Raw genomic sequence first — 24,832 nt, 5'->3', positions numbered from 1 at the left:
GACCAGGACTTAGAGAAGAACATCTCGGGGATCTGGAGAGGAATATTCATTCTGCTTCTCTAGAACCTGCACCATGTTCCAGTGCACGGGGACCTGGAGTACATACAGGGCTTTGAGGTAGCCTGGGATTCGCAACTTCGGGAGCCCCGGGGCCTTCCTCCTCACTCCATGTCCTCAGGAAGCCAGAAGGGCTACACAGGGCACCTGTGTGAGGGACGGTGAGGTCACACTGCCTCTTGTGCTGCTGAGGCCAGGAACACCAGCTACAGAGCTGACGGCAAAGACGGTTGTACCGGCCTTGGTCATGTGCGGTAGCCAGATAAAACATGGGGGTGTTAAATCACATAGATAAGACACAATGGGTGACACTTGGGTAGTGACCTCAGTTATACTCACAGCCTGGGGAGCTGAGGGACAAGTAACGCATGTAGGAAACCGAGAGAGCTGCAGGCCTCAGCCAAGAACGGCTGCGGCTGCACTCTTTCCAGACTGACCTGCCGCAGCAAAGCGCAGACCATCGGCTTTTATCTTCTTTCGCCTCCGCTTCAACAACAGGACCTTCTAGGGAGCGGAGGGGAGGGGTCTTTTCAGTCTGGAGGAAGAAGACAGAGATGTAAGAGCAGGAACCGTGACCCCTCTGGTACCTGGGACCAAGTGCCACCTGTGGGGCACATGGCTTTTCTGTGTGAGAACCAGACTCAGGCTGACCTGGCCAGAGGACGAGAGCATGTCCCCTGGGGCTTTAGTGCTGTTCAGTCTCAGCACCAACTAGTCTGCAGCGTTGTCCCGTGAGCGCTCCTCAACTATGGCTGTCTGCTATCTCTTGGCGGCTTGGAAGAGGCAACACCAACATTCAGAGTCCAAGGAATCCATTAGGCTTCTCTTGAACAGGGATTTAGACAAGCACACACTTTTTAAGGCTGGAAAGAAACTTCTAGATCATCTAAACCCACCCTCCATTTTATAGCTCAGCAGAAGGGACTGCTGGAGATCACATGACTAATGCATGAACTTGAGAGTTCAGGGATCCCTTTCTCAGGAACAACCATGAAACACCTTATTCTGCAATTTCGCCCTTTGGATTCCTGGTCCAAATGCACTGTATACAGGCTCAGGGGGTCGTTTTCTGTCCTTTTTAATCTAAGAAGTAACTTGGTGGTTACTTGAATGAGAAGTCCCCTAGTCTTGGGCATTTGAATACTTGGTCCCTGTCTTATTTCTATTATTTCTATTGCTGCAATGAAACACCATGACCAAAGCCAGTCAGGGAGGAAAGGGTTTGTTTGGCTTACACTTCAGCATTGCTGCTCATCACTGCAGGAAGTCAGGGCAGGAACTCAAACAGGGCAGGAACCTGGAGGCAGGAACTGATGCAGAGGCCATGGAGGGGTGCTGCTTACTGGCTTGCTCCTCATGGCTTGCTCAGCCTGCTTTCTTGTAGAACCCAGGACTACCAGGCAGAGGATGGAACCACTCACAATGAGCTGAGCCCTCCCTCATTGATCACTAATTAAGAAAATGCCCAACAGGATTGCCTACGGCCAGATCTTATAAAGGCATTTTCTCCCTCCTTTCAGATGACTGACTCTAGCTTGTGTCAAGTTGACATAAAACTAGCCAGAACAATTGACCTTGTGGTAGTTTGAATGTAATCGGCCCCCAAAAGTTCATAGGGAGTAACATTATTAGGAAGTGTGGCCTTGTTGGAGGAAGTGTGTCACTGTGGAGGCAGGCTTTGAGGTTTCCTATGCTCAAGACACACTCAGTGTCTCAGACCACGCCCTGTCCCACAATAGTAGGACTCTCAGCTACCTCTCCAGCACTATGTCTGCCTGCAGGCCGCCATGCTGTCAGCCACCATGATGACAATGGACTAAACCTCTGCAAATGTAAGCCACCCCAGTTAAATGTTTTCCCTTCATAAGAGTCATGGTGTTTCTTTACAGCAATCCATACCCTAACTAAGGCAGACCCCTTGTCACCTTGACACACAAACATATCATTGTTAAGCCATCATCTTTCCTTTCTTGTTCATCCCCAATGTCACACATTAACATCAAAGTCACAATATAAAACATTTAACATCTTTAAAAGTTCCATAGTCTTTACAGAGTCAAACACTTTAAAATACAGTCTCCTTAAAAAAAAAAAAATCCCAAGTCTCTTTTAAAACCTAAAATCGCTTTTAAAATTCTGTCTCCCAACTGCAGGCTCCTGTAAAACTAAAAATAAATTATTTTCTTACTTCAAGATGGAAGAACCCGTCACAATCAAACACAAGCAAAACCAAACTCCGACAGTACAAATAACTCAATGTCCAATGTCTGGGCTTCGCTCAGCTCTTCCAGCCTCCTCCAGGGAACTTTGGTCACTTCTTTGGCTCAGCTCTCTACAGTACACACAACTTGTTGTCTAGGCTCAGGCCAGCTCCACTCCACACCTGCTGCTGTTCTTGGAGGCCATCCCATCGTACCAGCATCTCCAAAATTGCTGGGCCCCTGGCTGCAACTGGGCTGCACTTTCACCAATAGCCTCTCCTGGGCTCTCTTCAGGGACTCCAGCCCTGCCACACAGTGCCAAGCTTAGGGTGCTCTCCATGACCCCTTCATGCCTTCAAAACTAGAACCACCTGGGTGACTCTCACACTACCAAGTTCAACGGCCAGCACAAGGTACAAACTTGGCTTCTTCGGAAACACAGTTTGTGTGTGCTGACTGTGAGGAAATGCTTCTCAGACGATTTCACCTCAATGATGCTGGCCTCTTCTTAATCACTGCTGGTTCCTCAGCCCCAGCTGACCAGCATCCTTTGTCCCAGCAAAGGAAAGGTTTTACTTTAGTGGTTCTTGTTAAAAAATGATAAGCGGCCGGGCGGTGGTGGCGCACGCCTTTAATCCCAGCACTCGGGAGGCAGAGCCAGGCGGATCTCTGTGAGTTCGAGGCCAGCCTGGGCTACCAAGTGAGTTCCAGGAAAAGGCGCAAAGCTACACAGAGAAACCCTGTCTCGAAAAAAACCAAAAAAAAAAAAAAAAAAAAAAAAAAAAATGATAAGCGGTGCTGGTTACTGGGTTGGAAAGGTCACGAGTCACGAGCCACGACAAAACCCAGAATCGGAGCTTTATTAGGAGAAGGGGGCAGACAAAAGACCCAGGCCTGGGGAAAAATCACATGCAGAGAGCAGAGAACAAGAACAGAAAAGAGATAGTGGGAGGAAGAGGGAACAGAGAGAAAGGGAGGAGTCTGTGTCCGGCTTTTTAAAGGATTCCTGTGAACATGGGCAGGTGGGCTTATGGAGCTACGCCATGCGTGCACTGATTTCATGACCACACTGTGTGCATGTCATCACTAGCACATGAGTCACAACACCAATGTTAAAAATGATAAGTGGCACTGGTTACCATGCGGAAAGGTCATGAGGCACGAGTGACGACAAAACCCAGTCCAGAGCTTTATTAGGAGGAGGGGGGACAAAAGGACCAGGCCTGGTAAAGGAACACATGCAGAGAGCAGAGAGAGAGAGAGAGAGAGAGAGAGAGAGAGAGAGAGAGAGAGAGAGAGAGAGAGAGAGAGAGAGAGAGGCAGAGGGGGCAGGAGAGAACAGAGAGAGGAAGAGGAAGAGTTGGAGCTATGTACATGTGTAGATTGTGTGACACGCCTTGCATACATAATCATGCAGCGCACACTGATGATGTAAGACGCGAGACCCCTTGCTTAGCTCCTGAGCTGCATGTGTGATCATACAGCAGGAATGGCAACAGAATCCTAACAGTTCTGGTCTCTTGTTAACCACAGCTGATTCTTCCTCCCCAGATAATCAGAACCATAGATTCTCAACTCAAAATGGCAAATGGCCCGACAGAGTCTTTAAACTTCCCTCTGGAACTTCACAAGCCAGGTCTCCATTGTTTTTACTGCTCTCAACATTCTTATCTTCCAAGCTCAACACTCAATGGATTTTATAGCCCAAAGTTCCAAAGTCCTTCCATAATCCTCCCCAAAACATGGTCAGGTCTGTCACAGAAATACCCCACTCCTGGTACAAACTTGTCTTAGTTAGGATTTCTATTGCTGTGATGAAACACCATGACCAAAAGGCAAGTTGGGGAGGAAAGGGTTTATTTGGCTTACACTTCCACAGTGCTGTTCCTCATCAAAGGAAGTCAGGACAGGAACTCAAACAGAGCAGGGACCTGGAGTCAGGAGCTGATGCAGAGGACATGGAGGGGTGCTGCTTACTGGTTTGCTCCTCATGGCTTGCTTAGCCTGTTTTCTTACAGATCCCAAGACCACCAGCCCAAGGATGGCACCACCCACAATGGGCTGGGCCCTCCCCAGTCAATCACTAACTAAGTAAATGGCCTATGGCATCTTTTCAGTCGAAGATCCCTCCTTTCAGATGACTTTAGCTTATGTCAAGTTTAAGTTGATATAAAACTAGCCAGGACAGTCCACCATTGGTGTGCTGTTTGGGAGGCTCAGGAGCTGCGGCCTTATTGAAGGAAGGGTGTCACTGAGTGTTTACAGACTGGCGCCGTTTCTAGGGGACTCTCTCAGCTAGGGGCTTGCAGAGCCTTGCACTTTTCCCACTGCCCTCTCAGGGTGTTAGTCTTTAGGATGTGAGCACTCAGCTTCTGCTCCAGCTGTCACGCCACTTGGCTCCTTGTCTCCCTGGCATGATGGACCCTTCTCCCTCCAGAACCATAAGCCAAACAATCCCTTCCTTCTGTAAGTTGCCTGGGTCATGTGTTTTTATCACAGCGATAGAAAAGTAAGTAATATAAACCTTTGACTGGTTTTCAAAGTACCTACTGTAGTCAGACTGATCAGAGCGTTTTCTTATACAAGATCAAGATCACTCAGGAAGACGTGGTTCACTCTTGGAGAGCGAGCACACTATGAATTATTCTGTCCCACTGAGCGTCCTTTGGCCCCCTTCCTCTTCCATCCCTCTTCCTGCCTTCACCTTTCTCCTTCTTTGTCCTCCAGGACCCCACCCCCCATCTCCCACCCCCATCCCCCACCCCTCACCTCCATCCCCCACTCCTATCCCTCACCCCCATCCCCCACCCCCATCCCCCACCCCCATCCCCCACCCCCATCCCCCACCCCTGCCCTTGAACCCAAGGTTTGATTTCTCTCTAGGTCTGCCTCTGGACACAAGAACTGGCTGGGGCTTTGTCTTTTGCGGTTTTTCTTTTCTGTTTCTCCTTTCTCTCTTCCCACCTCCGCCTGAGCTTTGTTTTCTAAATTGCTGGCCTATCGGAATTAATGAACACATTAGCGTTCTCCATGTTGAATGCTAGCTGAAATGACTGTTTCTAAATCAGCCAACAGTGCCAGCCACATTCTGAGTCTCCCCAGACCTCCGCCGCCACGGTATCCCTTGGTAGCCTTGAGAACAAGATCCAGAAAGGTGCTTCAGATGAGGCAGAGGCTGCTCCTTGTGTGTGCTGGCCTGGGTCCTTTGTTTCTATGTTGAACACCTCTGGGGCTCTAAGCGGGAGTCTGTGGCTGGGTTATACTGGGGAATCTGTATTCTGTGAGGCTGCCGAGGACAAACGGAAGATGCGATTCTGCTGGCAGAGCAGGTGTCCGGCTTTGAGTTGTGACGTAGCTGGCAGGCCGTAGCTCACAAAATGACCTTCTTTTCACTTTATGAAAGGGCAAGCATTTCTTGGAAAGCCACATATTTCAAGGGAGCTCTAAATCAAGGCTGCATCGACCAGGGCCCTCTCCAAATCTCTCGCTCTGAAGTTAACGCTCATAGAGTTGAGCGTTAAGCTGAGCACAGCTTCCTCTCGGTGGTTAGGAGTCCCTGCTTTGAAATGCATGCAGAATAAAGCATGGGCTGGCTGTGCAGGGTCCGCCCTTCTCAGATGTGACGCGAGGTTGAACATGCTGCTCCAGGGCCAGCTGCCTTTCTATAGGCAAAAGGAGGAAAGGGCTGGGAGATCCTCTCCTTCATCCCACAGATGGACTGCCTGTCTCCCTGGTCCCTAGCAGTGCCATTGCCCAGGATGGGGGAGACGTGCTCGCCTTCCCTGCTGCCTTGGGTCACCAGATCTATGCTTCGATTCTCTTAGCCTGTGTGTGCACCCTGCTGTTCGGCAGAGAACCCATGAAGGAAACACAAATGGTTGGTTCAGGCACCAACCTCAAACAGGACCTTCTCCTCCATCACACCGCCCTGCTCCTGCCGTCCTCCCGAGCACCCAGCAGCAACATCTGTTTCCAGCACTAGGTGGGTGGGCATGCTCTGAGGGTCTGTCAGAACCTCAAAGGGGACTCTTGGGTGACTCCAGGAGGCAGGGGTGAAAACATCCCAGGGGTGATTCTGCCCAAAGGTCCCTGGAGGAATAAAGATAAATGAATAAATAGCATGCAAATGACAATGGGTAACCTGTCTTCTAACCAGAGCGGAGCTTACTACTAATGTGGGTAGATCTCCTCAAGACTGGCAAGGCCACGTCAGTCCAGCTAAGCTATACCTTGGTAGTTCCACAGGAAACAAATATAGGACAACTAACCCTTGAAAGAGAATCCTAGAAAGACAATGTAGGTGTGCAGGCTGGTCAACAATGTACTAAGAACTTGAAAGATAAATTCAGTCAGTCACAAACCTATTTCAAGAAACACAAGATATGGGTCAAGACAGTGTACTCAGACAGGCTACAGTCTCTCTAAGCAGTGGATTGGGCTATTCTTGGTACCATGGTCAATATATACCAGGCCCTTGTCTACCCTATAGCTGAATGTCCCTGCCTAGATATGATCCTTTATGATAAAGACAGTTCCTTCCCAAAGTGACTACCTTTAGCCCACTGATTTCGATGAGTTCAAAGGTCTTTGATTTTTATTTTTCTAATTTTGGAGAGAGGAAGCTGATGTTATGGTATAGACCAAATCACATCACCCAAAAATGTGGACGTTGAAGCCCTCACCCTCAAGGTGACTGCATTTGGAGACAGGAACCCTGGTGAGGTAACTAACTTTAAATGAGGTCATAAGACCTAATAACATTAGTGTTCTTGTCGGAGACAATGGAGAGCTATCTCCATCATGTGTGCATCAAGAGGCCAATGCTCTGAAACCCAAGAAGATTCCTCACCAGAACCTGGCCATGTGGAGACCACCATCCTGGACTTCCAAGGTCCAGAACTGAGAAGAAATAATGAGCCATGATACTCTGTTTATGGCAGCCTGAACATACTAACGTACTTTAACACAGAGGACCTGTGATTCTATGGAGCCACGGCACCTTTGGCCCTGAACCAAGGGCCCTTACCTATGTACGGGTATATCTTACAGAGGCGGACCCTTACCTATGTAGGGGTATGTCTTACAGAGGCGGACCCTTACCTATGTTAGGGGTATGTCTTACAGAGGTGGACCCTTACCTATGTAGGGGTATGTCTTACAGAGGCGGACCCTTACCTATGTAGGGGTATGTCTTACAGAGGCGGACCCTTACCTATGTAGGGGTATGTCTTACAGAGGCAGATCCTTACCATGTAGGGGTATGTCTTACAGAGGTGGACCCTTACCTATGTAGGGGTATGTCTTACAGAGGTGGACCCTTACCTATGTAGGGGTATGTCTTACAGAGGTGGACCCTTACCTATGTAGGCACCATCTTTGCTCCATAGGCGCACAGTGCTGTCCAGGGAGGATGATAGTAAGATGTTATCTCCTTCAATCAGCTCCAGACTAGCAAAATCAAAGGGGAGAAGAGCTTTGTTAAGGCTGCCTGCTCCGCAAGAAAGGGAGGGACATTGGATCCAATAGAACGGACTAGAGAAGCCAGATTCATTTTTAAAAGCCATTCTTCCCCCACCTCCTCTCACACCTCACAGCTTCCAAAATCCCAAGTCCACTCCCAAGACATCAAGTGGGGTGTATGGGAAACAACCTTGCAGGTGATAGGGTGAGTGGAAGAGCAAGTGGTCAAAAAGATCTAGCAAGTTTGGTCTCTCTCTCTCTCTCTCTCTCTCTCTCTCTCTCTCTCTCTCTCTCTCTCTCTCTCAGCACTGACTCCTTTTAAGCCTCGTATAAATCCAAAGCTCATAAACTTGCAGTAGAGTGCCAGGTCAATACAGGGAGAGCTACCCATGAACAAGAAAAACAATGACTTGGAATCTCTCCCTTTGACTCCACATGGACCACATTCATCTTGCTTCATCGGGGGCAGAATGGAAATGCAATTTTCCTCCTTGACAAGCTCGAGGGGGCTTTGGGGGGACTGATTTGATCAAAACTTGAACAATTATTTCCCTTCCTTTATGGATTACTGAGCCCTTCAAAGGGATGGTACTCACGATGTCACCATGCTGACGTGAGCCCTCCAGGATGTCACTGCTAAGAAAAAATAAAGAAGACATCTGAGTAGGATCCTGCAGGAAGGAGTCCAGTGAGGATGTGTGCCCAGTTGGAAGGGGCACTGATGTGTTGTTGTTGGGTCTTTCTGCTTCAATTCCCTAAGTGAGCACCAAGCACCTACTGTGTGCAAGACCTCCCCCCATACCACCTCTGAAAGTGTATGAAATAGGACCAGTGTAACACACTTACACAATGATTTTCCTCAGTGATTTTTATTTTGTGTGTGTAAGCACATGGCGTGCTTGGATGTTTGCAAGTGCGTGGGTACAGATGTGTGTGTGCACAGCTGTATACAGATGTCAAGACCCCAGGTGGATGTTGGCTGTCTGGCTCCGTTCCTCTTTACTTTATTTACCAAGGTGGGGTTCGCTGATGAGTCTAATCTAGCTAGCCAGCTTGCCCTGGGGTCCTCAGTCTCTGACTCCTGAGTGCTGGGATTACAGGTGGGCTGTGATGCCCACCATCCTCTCTTAGGAGAGAGGGGATGTGTGGGTGTGTGCACCTGGCTTTTGAGAGAGTGTTGGAAATACAGACCCGGTCCTCATGTAAGCATTCTCTCTCTCTCTCATAAATAATGTGTTGTTGCACAATCTTGCAAGTAAACCTCTGTGCACACTTGTCCTTTCCTCACCAAATCCCTAGAAGTAGGACTGCCATTGGCAGCACCAGACACAGGTTGTCCATGTGCCCCTCGACGGGCACTCACCCTCTGTCCCATGTTAGCTGATGTCCCCTGTCCTGCACCCTTGCTGACATCAAATGTTTGCGGGAAACTGTTGGCTGCTTTCCAAGAACTTTAAGAGCAGTCCCTCTGCACTGGGACAATTTAACTTTCCCACGAGACACTAAACCCAAAGCGATCTTATCTACGGCTTGACATGAAGAACTTCACTGCGTACTGTTGGGAGCCTGCAGCTCTGGTCCCCGGAGGCCGTACTCCCGGATGTCACAGACATGCACAAAGCCTTGCTGGTCAGCCAGGTAGGCGAGGGTGTCTCCTGCTGTCACCGTAATGCCGCTCACCGGGGCTTTCCCTCTGGACTGAGACACATGGAGGGCAAGGAGGGAGAAATGTCAGGAAGATATCAAAGCGAAGAATTGGAACCCGGCCGACATCCCGATGTGGAGGCTAGTGTCAGGGAACAAACAAGCAATGATAACAACAACACAAACCCACAGCCAGAAAGTGACCCAGTTCTTCCCCCGACTTACCGGAGTGAAGTTCGCAAGGAGGCCAGCCCCACTGAAGAGCTTCCAGAAAGCGACGGACCCTAAGTAGGAGGGAAGCAGTCAGAGGCGGGCTGCCCAGCCAACCAAGGGTTCTAGGAGTGGACTGGGCGGACCCCGTTGGTGTAGAATATTTGTTTAACCAGGCAAAGACGTGTTACATTTGTTCATGCTGCAGTAGTTAGCTATGTAAAGATATGTAAAGATGTATTGCCTTTGTGCTGATAAATTAACCTGGACTCAAAGAGGCAGGGTTAGCAACTGGTTGACAGGAAGTAGCGGGGGGGAAGCTTAGCATAGTTTTTTTGTTTTTTTGTTTTTTTTTTTTTTTGGTTTTTTGAGACAGGGTTTCTCTGTGTAGCTTTGCGCCTTTCCTGGAACTCACTTGGTAGCCCAGGCTGGCCTCGAACTCAAAGAGATCCACCTGCCTCTGCCTCCCAAGTGCTGGGAGGGTTTTTGTTGTTGTTGTTGTAGCAGTGTGGAAGGTTCCTGGATGCCAGCAAAGAGAGAAAGTTAGCCAGTTCCTAGTCTAAGTCTCTGAGCTTGCATGTTTTCACCCTGGCCTTGGAATCTCAAGTTTTGTTAGAACGGTAACGGAGGTAAAAACGGCACCCTGTGGTCTCACACTGGCGGCACATCTCTCTTCCTTATTTGCTTCATTTTCTTCAGTTAGACTGTAGGAGCACATTGGGGGGGGGGGGTGTGACACTGATGACTCAGTGGCTCCCCTCCACTAATCAGGGTGGCCTTCTTGGCAGAAGAGGGTTCCATCTTTGGCTGTTAAGGACAGTATGTACCATGCTGGCAATTAACGTCTTACAGCTGGGTGAGCGTGTGGGCGTGTGCACTGTTTTAATGAAGTACTTGTCAGAATGTACCTGGCCTAGTGACCTCACTTCTCGCCTGTGGTTTACCTGTGGGTTCAGGTAGCCAGGCTTTGTGAAGGCGGTGAGCATGCAGATCATCTCCTCTTGGGGAAGCTGTAGAACCCCGGCTCTCCTCTTAGGAGAGAGGGGGCTGCACTCCCACCAGGCGAAGCAAAACAGGATGAGGATGATTCAAGAAGGAAGCAAAGACAGCTGACCCCCCCCCCCAAAAAAAAAAAAAAAACAGCACCTGATGCCGAAGAGAACCGCAGCGTGGGGCTGAGACAAGGAGGCAGAGGTGGCCTCTCGCTGGTGACAGCCAAACACCCCGGGACCTCATAAGTACAGCCTAGCCCTCTCTGTCTCCCGGCCACAGCCTTTACCTTACACCCCGGGACCTCATAAGTACAGCCTAGCCCTCTCTGTCTCCCGGCCACAGCCTTTACCTTGTAATTTTACTAAAAATCCTAGCGCGTTTGGGGGCTGGTTTGGGCACACTTGTTACAGATGAAGCCTGAAGGGCCCGTCCCTGGGTTAATGTCACCAGCTAGCTGATGGCCCCTGCTGAGTCCTCACTTGCTTCTCCAGAGACTGTGCCAGCTCCACCGCGGACCCCAACATCCTGCTAGCTCTTCACTCCGTGACCTTTGGCCTTTCTCTTTGTTTCCTCGGGGGAGGGTAGGGGGGGTGCTACCTGTGGCTGCCTACACCAGCTTCCTTGGCATTGTGCTGAGGTGTTAGCCTGGGATCTGTTAGTAAAACCAGTGACGAAGTAGCAGAGGATGGTGCCACTCAGGCCTGGCTCACCCGACCTGGACCAGGGATGGCCTTGTCTTGGAAGTGGGAGGCTCACCTCCGGGTCCATTGCTGATGAGGGAGGCGGCTGCTGAGTCTAGCTTTGTCGCCCGAGTCTTTAGGAAGGCAAGTCGGGAAACACTTCTGTCTGGGCCTGGAAATGAAAGCAGCTCTTTTTTTGGCTTGTTTTCACAATCTCCCTGCCTTAACCCTCCCCCACCCACTCCCCCACCCCCGCCGCCGCCAACTCCATCACAGGTCCCCTCACCAAGTGCGTGAGTGTATGTGTGTCTGTCTGTCTGTCTGTGTCTCCCCCCTCCCCTCATCTGTTTCTCTCTCTCTCTCTCTCTCTCTCTCTCTCTCTCTCTCTCTCTCTCTCTCTGTCTTTCGCTCACTTGCTTGCTCTTGCTTTCTCTCTCTGATACATATATTTGACTCTCTTGCACATGGCTGCCCCGGCAGCGTTTGGAAAGCAAACAGGGACAGAAGGATAGTGGCTCCAGCAGCCTGCCGGCACTCCAACCTTCCCTCCCCCAACCCTAGGACTTCTAGAGAAAGAGAATAGGAATGTGGCCTGAGTTACAAGGCCAGCCTGAGAGATCTGAGAAGCCTAGGCAGCACAAACAGCCAAGCACCCTGGGGTGAGGGTGGGCATTAACCCAGGGTGCTCAGACACTTCCCCAAAGCATCCCTGACGGAACAACTTTGAGGGCACCGTAGTTAAGCACAGACCTTCACCGTACAGTGGCCGGCTGCTGTCAGAAGGGAGAGTCACAGGTAAGCAAATGGGAAAAAGATTTGTTCCTGACCTTAGGATCCCTATCCCTTCCTGCTTATTTTTCACCTACTTCTGAGCAAGTCTTACGGATACAGCCTTATACTGAGTGTGGGACGTGGGACAAGCAGCAGAGACCCAGACGAAACTAACACCCTCCCCTCCCCAAAATGGACACTGTTGGACAGGAGCGGACAGAATTCGGGAAGGTGTCTCCAGCGGGCTGTGTTGGCTCTGACTGTTGGAAGATGGCCTAGGCAGACAAGACACCATGGAGGAGACAAGTGCCACACCAGAACTCAAAGGACACCACCAATTCCCAAATACCTCAGCCCAGGTCTGCATCCCCAGAGCTCCCTCATCTGCCGAGGTCTGGAGCTCTCGATCGCTAGTCCTCTGGTGACCCTTAGTATGTGAAACTAAAATATTTGCCATTGAATACCAATCTTATGAACCTACCCAAGCCCCTGCCTCCAAGAGACACAAAGAATATTGTGGAAAGGAAGCCTGGGCAAAGCACAATCCTCCCATGACCTTCCCTGAGCCAGGAGGGGGTAGGGGGCTCCAGAGAAGAAATGGGAAGCTACATATAAATAAGGGGTAATATAAGGGTATTAGGAAGTGAGTGTTCTGGTAGGTGCTCCACCTCAATCCCTCTCCCCCATTTTTCTCCCCAAACTGCCTCATCTCAGAAAGCCCACCAAACACGGCTGCTCCTCCCCAAGAGATGCTCAAGACCACTCCCACAGGGTATTTAAACTGCTCCCCAGAAAACAGACATGGTTTTTCAGTCTTTCTTTCCTGTCTCCTCTCTTGGGGGAGGGGGGATGTGGAAAATCATCCAGGAGCTTTTTATCCATTAAATCTGAGCTTTTTCTAATTCGGTTTAATTTGGACTGCTGCATCAGCAGAGAGGCTTATTGGGGTGCAGAAGCCTTTCAGTGTGCCCTTGGGAAGTCATGAAGGTGAAGTCCATCCTGCCCACATCCATCCCAGGGATGGTGGCAGAAGTACAGATCATGGTTTGGAACACCCGCCTCTTTCTTACCCATGTGAAGTCTGGGAAAGTGTCCCCCCCCCCCCGCTTCCCCCCAATCCCCCCGCACCTCAGCTATCCATCTGTCACATGGAGATGACCGTCTCCTTCATAGGGTAGACCACACAAGTCCCTTATATGACCTTGCTTGAAGGCTGCGGGGTTAATGACCCCCAAAGTGCCGCTCTCAAAGCTACTCAACCCATGGTAACTGTTAACGAGAATTACCATTGGTTTAGCTCTCAAGTGTCAGGCTCCCCGTTAAGGAAAGCAGGTAGACAGCACCTGTCTCTCAGGGTCAGTGCGAGCAGCAGATAAAATAAGGTTGTGGGAAACTGGCTGATGACAGAGCTAACCGATAAGTATTGATCACTTCCCTACATAAAACTCCTTCATCTCAGATGGGAACAACTTTCCTAAACTTCGACCTGGTTGGAATCCCCTGGTCTCTCTCACAATCAAATGCTTTTTGATGTGGAAGAGGAATTAACAATCCCCATTATTCAGAAGAATGCAGCTAAAACATTAGTGCGTTAGCCGAATAACGACTTTATCTAGTCTAGCTTTGCCTTGATAACATAGCAAGCCTCTTCCCTGAGAACTCTAGTTTTTCATACAAGATGGCATCCTCTTCACCAATCCCAGGTGAGAAAGTGCTTTGGTGTGACTGTGAAGAAGCCACCAGGCTACTCCTGAATGGAAGGGTATGCCACTCTGTGTGTGTGTGTGTGTGTGTGTGTGTGAGAGAGAGAGAGAGAGAGAGAGAGAGAATGAGTGTGTGTGTGTGTGTGTGTGTGTGTGTGAGAGAGAGAGAGAGAGAGAGAGAATGAGTGTGTGTGTGTGTGTGTGTGTGTGTGTGTGAGAGAGAGAGAGAGAGAGAGAGAGAGAGAAAGAGAATGTGTGTGTGTGTGAGAGAAAGAATGAGTGTGTGTGTGTGTGTGTGTGTGTGTGACAGAGTGTGAGTGTGTGAGAGTGTATGTGCATGTGTGAAAATTTTGCCTTGTGGAAGTGTTACTGTGGCGATGGCTGGATTTGTATTTTTGTAACAGAAGGAGTTCTCAGAAAGAGACTGCTCACAGTTGACAGTCTTCACGGTAACTTGGAGCAGTAATGGTTACTGTGGACAGGGCTGTTGCAGCAGAATTGCTTCCTGAATCACCAGGGTCACATCCTTGGCCAGTGACTTTAACTTCATTTTAATGGCAAACTTCTGGAATGCAATGAATGCCATCTCTTTCCTCCCAAATGATAAAAAAGAACTGATTAGATGGTCTCATGCATCACCACCACCCAGCTGAGAATAATCTTTTTAAACACGTGGAGAAATGGGAATTAGGAGCTGACTTGGTGATGGGGCTGCAGGTAAGAATTCCCTTAGGATGTCTAGGTTGCAGGAGGCTTCAGCATCTCTAGGTGGCGCTCAAGGCGACCACGTGACTTTATTTATTTATTTGTTTATTTATTTATTATTTTAAACTCACTGTGTACCCACAGCTTGTCTCTGTATTTGGAGGAGGAGCCCTCTGTAGATCCTATACCTCTGACTTCACTTCACTTCTCAGAGCGTTATGCCTCTGGGAGCAGCTCATAAGTATTTTCTGACTGATGACTCAAAGATTTTTTTTTTTAATTGCTACTGAGTTATCAGATGCTTAAAGCAGGGATCTAATATTTGCTCGTGGTTCTCTAAGGATCTGTGGGTTGGATGTCAGGAAATGAAAGCCTTTCCTATGCCCAAACAACTAACTTCCCGCATCTCCTCCTCTCCTGTGGTTCTGTAGCAGACAACCGCTGCTTGGGAAGGACCAGCTGGGCTGTTAGGTGGAGAGGGTCAGGGAGGAAGCCTGTTTGGCTCTGGACTCTGGACTATAGCCAGTTTCCCAGCCCTGCACACACCCAGCAGGAGAGCCGGTAGACACCCCAACGTGTGCCTTGTTCAGCGTGCATGGTTGTTAAGAGGTTCGAGACTCAGGAGAGGGCTGTAACTGGGCTCAATCCCCTGCACTGAGTGCTGGACCAGGCACATGGCACGTGCTCCTCATCATTGCTTTGATGACTACAGAAATGACTGAAGCCATGATCATTAGCAGACAGAGAGGACCCTGAAGACATGGAACCAGGCTAAAAACGGTGGTGGCACACATGTTTAATCTGAGGCTAGCCTGGTCTACAGAGGGAGTTCCAGCCAGGGCTACACAGAGAAACACTGTTGAGAGAGAGAGAGAAGAAATGAAGAAATGGAGAAATGAAGAAATGGCAAACAAACCCAGTGAGCGGGGGGTGGGGTGGGGGGTGGGGGAGGTGGGGGGGTGAAGTTTTGCAATCGAATACTCAAGCCATAAGGTCAGATTGAGGACTGAGGTAGACCTGTTGTGGGCGGAGTGTGAGGACAGCATGTGTCAGGTGGATGGTAATAGAGGAAGAGGAGGAAGAGGAAGAATGGTCACAGCAAAGCTGGAGGGCTCAGGGGAACATCCTTCCTGTTGGGAGCAGATAAACGAAGACCTCCAAGAGACTATGAGATGGACTTTGATGGACAGGCGTCCAGAGATGTGGGCTGGACTTTTGAACCCTTAAGCTTTCTCCCTGCCTTGGGAGGGAAACAGGACACAAGACCAATCCCTCCCAAGCAAGAAGTGGCTCAGAATGGAGACTCCTTCAGTTTTCCAAGTTCAAGCTGATGGGAAGTGGTCTGTGTGCAGAGGCTACGGAGCCTGCCTGCCCCTTACCTACCTTCATCCACGGGGCTGGGAGGGTTCAGCTTGCAGTACATGTGGCCCGAGACGACATTCCAAACTATTATCTCTCCATCATAACTGGAGGTGGCCAGAAGAAAAGGTGGGCACTGAGCCACGCAGAGGATGTCCTCTTTGTGCCCATGGTTCTAAGAAAGAAAGACAGAGCTGAGAAATCAGATCTCCAGTCACATATGGCAACTTTAGGGGTAATTTGATCCCTAAAATCAGAAGCACAGGAGTTCTCTGGGACCTCTACCTCATCGTGAGAGACTCTCTTGTAGCATGAATCTTAAAAGGTCTTATTAATAAAAACAAACCTGGAGCCAGGTATTGGGGTGAATGCTGGAAGGTCAGAGAAGCAGAACAGGCCACAGCCACCTCTCCTTGCCAGTTCCTCAGCTGATCCTGTTTCCTCAGACTGGAAACTTCTGAGTTCTCATCCAAATGGATCTCAGCTGAACTGCTGCTCAAAAGCCTAAAAGCTTAACCAGCTCTAGTTCCTGGTCCTCACGCCTTATATACCTTTCTGCTTCCTGCCATTACTTCCTGGGATTAAAGGCGTGTGTCACCATGCCTGGCTGTTTCCAGTGTGAACTCACAGAGATCCGGATGGATCTCTGCCTTCGGAATGTTAGGATTAAAGGTGTGAGTGCCACCATTTTCTGGCCTCTATGTCTATCTAGTGGCTGTTCTGTTCTCTGACTCCAGGTAAGTTTATTAGGGTGCACAGTATTTTGGGAAACACAATAGCACCACACTCTCTCTGTATGCCAGTCACTGTGTTTCCCTGTTTGGCCCTCACCTCTAGGGCCCCAACTTTCTAAGGGAAGCAGTGTGTCCTTACTTCATCCTCTACCAGCAGGTTGACAAGGTATCCTCAGTGGGCCAAGAGAACCAAGCCGCAGGCTAAGGAGGTCTGCTTTCCCACCAGCCAGAAACTCACACGCCAGAGTAGAGGGGCCCCCAGGGCTCCCACCTGCGCTCCGCTGAGGTGTGACTGTCAAAGGGAATTGAAGCTGTGTGCTTCTCTCGAAAGGAGGCGGTTGGCACAGGTGCCTCTGCCGAAGGTGAGAACCCCAAAGTGGTGTGTGGAAACCGGTGCCGCAGAGCTCAAGGGCCCCTGGCCACGAGCGGTTCGCATTTCTCACTGTGAGCTCTTACTGTGTGATGGCAGTTGGTGTCACTCAGCTGTATTAAAATATCCTTCTACCCTTGTCCTCACGAACTTGCCACAGGGTGTCCCTTGAGGACTTGGCTTGATTGCCGAGGAGGCTCTGTCTGCTTCAACATGGATTATAACGTGAGAGTCTTGGGAAAGAGAAGCCCGATGGCTCTCCCATGATCCTCTACTGCCAGATTCCCACCCCTACCCCACTATTCCACAACGTGTGTTGAGCACTTGGGTCTGGGCTTTTCTCTGCCCTACCCCAACTGTAGAACGGTTTTCTCTTCTATTCTTAGGCTGAGTGTTTGTGTCAAAACCCTAACCGAGGTGACCGTATTTAGAGAGGTTATTGGCATCAGATGAGCTCATGAGGATGTGGTCCCCATGTTGGGATGAGTGTCCACATAAGAAGTGGAAGAGGCACACAGCTCTCTCTGTTGGGTGAGGGCATAGCGAAGAGATGCGGACAGCTGTCTATCTATAAGCCAGAAAGGGAGCCCTCACCAGAACCTGACCATGCTGGTGCCCCGCTCGACTTCAGGGCCGGACCCAGGGAAACCGATTTCTGCTCTTTAATCTTTGTAGCGTGCACACTCTGTTCGGGCAGCTCATTGGCACATTTTCCCTCCCACTTCTAATGAGCCAGCCAGTCCCATGCCCCACAGTCCTTCCCGACAACACGCTAATATGCTTCCACGCCATGCTCAAGCGTCTCCTCTTGGTCCTCATGAAGATTATCTTTCCGTTCTGAAAAAACCCTCGTAATATTCCAGCCTCCCAGATACGGCTACAGCAAAACCAGGGGCTCTCGAATCATGATCATTTATTACTTATCATGGTTTCATTTCTTAGGTCCCATGCCTCCTAGCTCCTCCGTTGCTCACCTGTCTGGGAGCGACTCAAGAATCCTATTTGTCTTTTCTCTGCCTACTAAGTGCATGAGTAGGCCAGTGCTCGATAAATGTGTGTGCATGATGGAGGGCTAAATGCATACACACTTCACTGAGCCAGGTGTAATATCCAAAGGCCATGGCTCCCCCGGGACCCTTGCATGTCACTTTATGACTTCCTTTGATGCTCACTGAACTGCAGGCTCTGTGAAGACAAGGCTGTGACAGATCTTGTTCACCATTGCGACTCCCACAAACAACACGGGTCCCCAAGAGGCACTCAGTGGATGCTGAGTGAATGAAAACATGGTTACCGGGCAGTTATTATAAACTGGGCACTGGATAAGGTCTTTCAGACCGCAGCGGAGGACAGATGAGGACTGGCTTTGTTATGTGGATGTGCTGGTTAGTTTTATGTCAGTTTGACACAAGCTGGAGCCATGAGAGGAGGAAGCTTCAGTTGAAAAAAGAATTGCCTCTACAAGTTCGGGCTGTCCGCGAGCTTGTGGGACATTTTCTTAATTAGTGACTGATGGGGGAGAGCCCCACCCATTGTGGGTGGTGCCATCCCTGGGCTGGTGGTCCTGGTTCTATAAGAAAGCAGGCTGAGCAAGCCATGGGGAGCAAACCAGTAAGCAGCACCCCTCCATGGCCTCTGCATCAGCTCCTGCCTCCAGGTTCCTGCCCTGTGTGAGTTTCTGTCCTGACTTCGTTCAGTGATAAATGGGGGTGTGGAACCATAAGACAAATAAACCCTTTTCCCCACCCCTCCAAGTTTCTTTGGTCATAGCATTTCATCATAGCAGTAGCAACCCTAACTGAGACAATGGAGTCTGTATTCTAGCGATATTTGCCCTCTGGAATATTTGTAGGGCACAGAAGGTAAGTGGGGTAGTGGCAGACAGTTGGGCAGGGTGGCCTTGTTTTCTGTATGTCTGTCTTATTGCTTTGGCACCCAGACAGTTTTGAAGGAAGTCATTCGTCCCTGGGAAGCTGGAGAGAGCTGGGAACATTCTGATCCCTAGCAAACATTGCAAGCTGTTCCCAGCTCTGGGCCTCTAATTAGCCACAGAGAGTCAGGAATGCCATGACACCATGAGTACAGTTTGGCTTACCAAGAAGCAGCAGGAAACGAACGCCCACACCTCCCCACCTGAGCTTCCCGCACATGGGGACTCCCAGCCTCTTGGGGAGCAGCTTGGAACCTTGTCCTCTGGCCTTACCCCACAACTTGAAAACTGGGACCATCACCTTTCCCAGAGCGGAGGCCATGCACCTTAGTGCACCTTGTCCTACATGGGCAGAAATCTTGCCGTACATAGCAGAGGCTTCTGGGAAACTGAGCATGTGTGGCAGGCTCAGAAAATGCAGGCTAGCCCCTTGAGTGAAGGAGATCTTCACAGTGTGCTACTGTGTGCCCTGAGGACCAGGTAGTGGACTGGGGCTCACCAGGTCATCCTGCCAGTGGGGTTGAGGCTTCCAGAAATGATGAAAATCACCAGGTATGTCCTGTATCCAAAGCCAAACAGGACACATTGTGTGAGCCATACAATGAGCTGCCAACACACTCACAACTTCAGAGAGAAGGTGTTGGCACATTTCATAACCCTACCCCTCACCCCGCCACGGATGCAAATTTTTGAAATGTCAAAGCAAATTCCCCAAGTGCCAGTGGGAAGAAAAAGCAATCCACTCCTGACGTCTGGGTGATTGCATTTCAGCAAATCATATGTCAACTGACGAGCTCTTCTTGGATCCACTGCATAGCTTTGCGTTCATAATAAGACCCAGAGCCGTTTCATGGGCTAAACCCAAAGCCATCAGCCTCGAAAGCTGTAATACCAAAGGACAAATTCAGTGCTGAAACTTCCCAGGTATTCATTTCTCAAATCACTCTCAGGATGCAAGGCTTAGGCTGTGAAATATAGTGAACTTTCAAATGAATAAGGAGACCGGACAGAGTTTAAATGCATTCGGAAGTCCAGGACCGCCTAGCATAGCAAGCAGGTTAATAAAATGTCACAGGTAGATTTAAAACTTAGTTTTGGGCAGTACTTTAAACTTCGGTCTCTTAAGCCTCTCCATAAAGAGGGATTTTGTGTCTGTAGAGATGCCTATAGAGATGCCTATGGGGGAACTTTCATTTCCTCTTCTTGGTTGGAGAGGCTCTAGGATGCATTAAAAACAGGCCCAGAGGAAGGAAGAAGTAAAAACCAGCCTTCCCCTAAGACCCCTGTCTTTGCAAGCAGGCTGGGAAACCCCTCGGGCTGGGGAGGAGGAGCCGAGGAGGAGATGTGGGTGGGGAAGCAGGAGAAAGTGTGAGTCATTGAGTGGAACTCAAGACCAATGCAGGTACCCCAGACAGCTTTCTAGCTAGAACATCCCCTCAGGGAGAACACCGGGAAAATACTGGGGGTGGGGGAGGGGATCTTTCAAAAGAAATGAAGGGAGGAAAGGATAAGGAGAAATAAAGAGGGAATCCTGTGTGTGTCACAGAAACGTGCTCAAAACGACTCTTAAAGGAGAGGCAGGGTGCTGGAGAGATGGCTCAGAGGTTATGAGTGTTAAGAGCACTCACTGGCTGCTCTTCCAGGGGGCCTGAGGTCGGTTCTCAGCACCCAAGCCAGGCAACTGTTTCTAACTCCAGCTCTCGGGAGCCAATGCCTCTGGCCTCTGTGGACACCTGCACTCACATGCATATACCCACATACGGACACACCCACACATAATTAAAAATAATAAAAATACTGAAAAGGAGAGGGAGGGAGGAGGGTCAACCCGAGAGGAGGGCTTTTGAAATGTCTTCATTTGTTGCATTTTACTTACAAAATATACATTTATTCTTCTGTCCCATCCAACAGCTATGACACACCTAAGACAAGAGCAAAATGTTACATTTTTACACTTCAACTTCCTTTTGTTTACTTTTATATATAGAATTAACTTTGTGGTTTAACTCTGCCCTATCCACACGATCAATGAAAAGACAGGAGCTTTTCCCAATGCTTATGGAGAACAATGGGAAATGTAATTTGGTAAATCAGGGTCGGTTGCTAAGCATCAGGACCCAGAAGCAGGCCATCCTGTCATTTCTGAGGTCTACAGACTCCCTGTGAGCCGCCGAGTTTCTGGGAATGACTTGATCTTTAGAGCATGTCTGACATGACCCCTGACCCCAAGCAAGGCTAGTCACAGAAATGGCCCAAGGATTGTTTCACTGTCTTAGTGTTCAGGAAGGAATTACTGTGTTTTTATTCTTTGATTTATGGTGGTTGAAGTTATTTGTTCCACTCTCTGATTTGTTACTTTGAATTTTAAAAAATTTCATTACTTCTATTATTACTTATCTTAGGACTATGGGGTGTTATGCCTGCATCTATGTATGTATAGATATAGATACACCACATGTATCTCTGGTACCCATGGAGCCCAGAACTGGGTCCTCTGCAAGAACAGTCTGCTCTTAACTGCTGAGCCTCTGGGCTCACACAGTAGCCATCACACAGTGAAGAGCACTGATCGTCCTTGCAGAGGACCCAGTTTTGGTTCCCAGCACCCCTATCAGGTGGGTCCCAACTGTCTACAGCTCCAGTTCCAGGGCATCTGTCTTATGCCCTCTGACTTCCATGGACACCTGCACACAGGCCATGCATACTTCTGCATAATAAATAAGTCTTTAAGAGAAAAAAGAGGTGGGTCTTCGTTGGAGGAATGGGCCAGTGGGGTTTGCCTTGTGTCTGTCTCCTTTTTCTTCTGAGTTGTCCTGATGGGAGCATCTCTCCTCTCTCGTTGCCTGTCTACCATGATGTTTCCACCTTGCCACAGACCTCAGCTGATGATGGACTGAGACTCCAGAAACTATGGGACAAAATCCTCCTCCTCTTATCACAGGTATTTTTTTCACAGCGATGAAAAGCTAACTAATACAACTAGTTTTTTTTTCCCAACTAGGATAGGGAAAAAAATTTTCCAATTAAATATAACTCAATGTTATATATGAAACTCACCTGTTTTGATTCACCTCCATGTAGGTACAATCACAGACCTCACTTCGGTTTTCATCTAGAAATACATTATTATCTTATGTCAAACATTTTTCTGGATTAACTCTTGCTTGATTCAGCTTTCGTACACTATCCTCATCTGCCCGATGATCAGAACAAACTCTTTGTCATCTACTTTCTGGTTTTCAGCACAGGGTCAAGTGTCTCCTGGTCATTAGAGCGCCATTCACTTGTGGCCACCTTCCCTGTCTGATTCGGCCCCTGATCGCCTACAGAAGAGGTTCTCCTGATCCGACCCAATTGCACCTGACACTAGGTGAGTGAATAGGCAGATGGTCATGTGGAGGTCAAAGCAGATTCAGGAATGAGGCTTGTGAATTTAGCTTCGTGTCTCTTTCACCTTGACTTTATTTATTCCTCTTTAATACTTGAAGCATCTTATTTGCTCTGTTAGCATTTTACAGGCCAGAATCAGAGATTTTTTTTTTTAAACCAAGGATCACATGTGAATGAATGAGTAGCCTTGGGCTGGTTTAGGACATATATATGAGACTGGCGTTTGATTTCTGTGATTGTGTCCCCATGAAATGCAAGCTCAGAAACATTAAAGGACGTGGAATAGAGAGAAGGGGATGTGGAGATGTCCCCCACGTCGCAGGCTCTGTCTCACTGGGTCAGTGCCCGCCCGGTCGTGAGTCAGTGCGTTACGGGGAGCATTGCTGGAGTAGCCCAGCCTCACTTGCCGTGCCGAAGCGTGTGGAGACAGTGTCCGCTGTTGTAGCTCCACATCTTCAGACAGCCGTCTCTGCCCCCAGTCACGAGCCTAGGAAACAGATTGTCCCGCTAGGGTGACACGACCCAGGTCACCCTGCTGAAAGGTTCATGACGCTAGAGGAAGGGTGTACCTTCTTCCGCTGGAGTCAAAGGTCAGGCAGGTGACACCGGCATTGCCATGAGTCCCAATAAATTCAGATACCTGTCTTCCTGTCTCAAAGTCCCACACTTTCACTACCTGTATAAAACGTTGAAAGAAAGATGGCTTAGAGACAATGGCTATCAAATCAAAGGAAATTTGCATTTAGAGGTCTGGGGACATAAATATTAAAGAGGACAGTTTAGAGGAGCTGGAGAGATGGCTCAGAGGATGAGGGATTCAGCTCCCAGCACCCACATGGCAGCTCACGACCATCTCTAACTCCAGTTCCAGGGGATCCAGCGCCCTCTTCTGGCCTCTGCAGACAGTACACACATAGTACACAGATACACATGCAGGCAAAACACCCAAACAAAACAAATAAAAATAAATAAATGTTTACCTAGAACGTGTCTGTACGTCCACACAAGTTGGCTTACTTGAGTGTATTCATTTGCTAGCACAACCATAGTAAACTGCCATGACTATATCACTTCAACAACGGCAATGCTTGGTTTCGCAGTCTGGAGGGTCAATGTCCAGAGTCAAGGTGTTGGTGGTTGTTATAGAGTTAATTGTCAACTTGACACAATCTGGACTCACCAGGGAAGGGAGTCTCAGTGAGGGACTGTCTAGATTAGGCTGGCCCTTAAGCTTGGGTTAACTGAGGTAGGAATGCCTGTCCTGAATGTGAGAGGCACAGTTTTTTGCATTGGTCCTGAACTGAGTGAAGAGCTAGACTCATGCTTCTGAACTGTGGATGTGATGTAACCTAGGCTCACACTTCTGGACTGTGGATATAATGTGACCTAGGCTCACACTTCTGGACTTTGGATGTGATGTGACCCAGGCTCACACTTCTGGACTGTGGATGTGATGTGACCTAGGCTCATACTTCTGGACTGTGAATGCAGTGTGACCTAAGCTCACACTTCTGGATTGTGGATGCAGTGTGATCTGAGTTCACACTTCCGGACTGTGGATGCAGTGTGACCAGCTGTCTGCAGCTTCTGCTGCAATGACTTCCTGGCAGCACTGGGCTGTAACTTGAAATGTTAACTTAAAACAAACCCCCTGTCCCTGAAGTTGCATTTGTCAGGGTATTTTATTTAAGCCGCTGGAAAAGAAACTGTGACAGTGGGATTCATTTCCTGTACCTTCTAAACTTCCGGTCTTAAGACCTTCAGCACAATTGTTCCTGCAATTAGTCTCTCTCAGGCCCGTCCCTTGAGCAGGCTTTGAATGAGAGCCCTCCTCCCGGGAGTCCAATGTCCTCTCTCTTGATGGCTGAAGTCAGTCCCCACCACAGGGGGGGGGGGGTGTTCATTTGAGGTAGGCTTAGAGCCAGCTCTCCAAGTCCTCTGAGCAGACAGTGGATTAGAGTTTCAACCAATTCTTGAGAAGTATTTGCTTTACAACATACAAGATAATCACAAGGATATAGTACTCCCAGGATGGATGTTCCTTCCTAGTAACTCACGCTGGGAGCCACTGGGGAGACAGCAGGTTCTTCCACTTGATTCTAAGCAAAGACTGTCCAAACAATGCCGGATCATTAACAGAGCAGAACTGAATGTTCATCCCCCTGTTGACTTCCAGGAACAGGATGTCAGCAGAACACACAGCTCAGCTTTCATGGGAAGATGGAGGCTACCTCACAAACATGTCGTTGCTAAGATATCAGGAATGGGTACTTACGGATGCTTCGCAGCAGCTGACCACATGCCTGAAGGCTGGGTTGTACCTGCAGCAGACCACAGGCTCTTGGTGGGAACGTACTAGGTGGGGTTCTGGGTCAGATCTTGTTCATGAAAAACAGAGACAATGAACAGCTGAGGTGATGACAGGCCAGGGATACCTGGAGGGGACTTATCTGTTGCTTCATTACACAGTGGCCAGCAGGAGAGGCTTGGGGCTCAAATGATGGATCTAGAAACCTGGGGAAACTGCCTAACTGCTCAACACTGCCTAACCTGCAATATAGGGGTAGTAACACCTGCTCTAAAGCATGGTAACAGGGTGTGCTGGCTGGTTTTTTATGTCAAGGA

General features: G+C 49.1%; 1 protein-coding gene across 1 annotated transcript in view; it reads right to left on the bottom strand.

Annotated features, from left to right (window-relative positions):
- The window catches only part of LOC131898104 (WD repeat-containing protein on Y chromosome-like), a 45,095-nt gene that overhangs the window by 4,710 nt on the left and 15,553 nt on the right, over window positions 1-24,832 (bottom strand). The window contains exons 4-17 of the mRNA XM_059249195.1: window positions 24,483-24,585; window positions 22,777-22,883; window positions 22,615-22,694; window positions 21,875-21,929; window positions 20,694-20,739; window positions 19,317-19,376; window positions 15,808-15,958; window positions 11,322-11,417; window positions 9,588-9,646; window positions 9,275-9,416; window positions 8,315-8,354; window positions 7,618-7,706; window positions 6,154-6,347; window positions 495-592 (exon numbers count right to left, since the gene is read on the bottom strand). Coding sequence (XP_059105178.1) covers window positions 495-592; window positions 6,154-6,347; window positions 7,618-7,706; window positions 8,315-8,354; window positions 9,275-9,416; window positions 9,588-9,646; window positions 11,322-11,417; window positions 15,808-15,958; window positions 19,317-19,376; window positions 20,694-20,739; window positions 21,875-21,929; window positions 22,615-22,694; window positions 22,777-22,883; window positions 24,483-24,585 — 1,320 coding nt within the window. The remainder of the gene's footprint in view (window positions 1-494; window positions 593-6,153; window positions 6,348-7,617; window positions 7,707-8,314; window positions 8,355-9,274; window positions 9,417-9,587; window positions 9,647-11,321; window positions 11,418-15,807; window positions 15,959-19,316; window positions 19,377-20,693; window positions 20,740-21,874; window positions 21,930-22,614; window positions 22,695-22,776; window positions 22,884-24,482; window positions 24,586-24,832) is intronic.

This window comes from Peromyscus eremicus, chromosome 23, assembly GCF_949786415.1.
Source record: "Peromyscus eremicus chromosome 23, PerEre_H2_v1, whole genome shotgun sequence".
NCBI classification, from domain to species: Eukaryota; Metazoa; Chordata; class Mammalia; order Rodentia; family Cricetidae; genus Peromyscus; species Peromyscus eremicus.
Note: the sequence above shows the minus strand (reverse complement) of the source record. Positions and strands in the feature narration are given on the sequence as shown.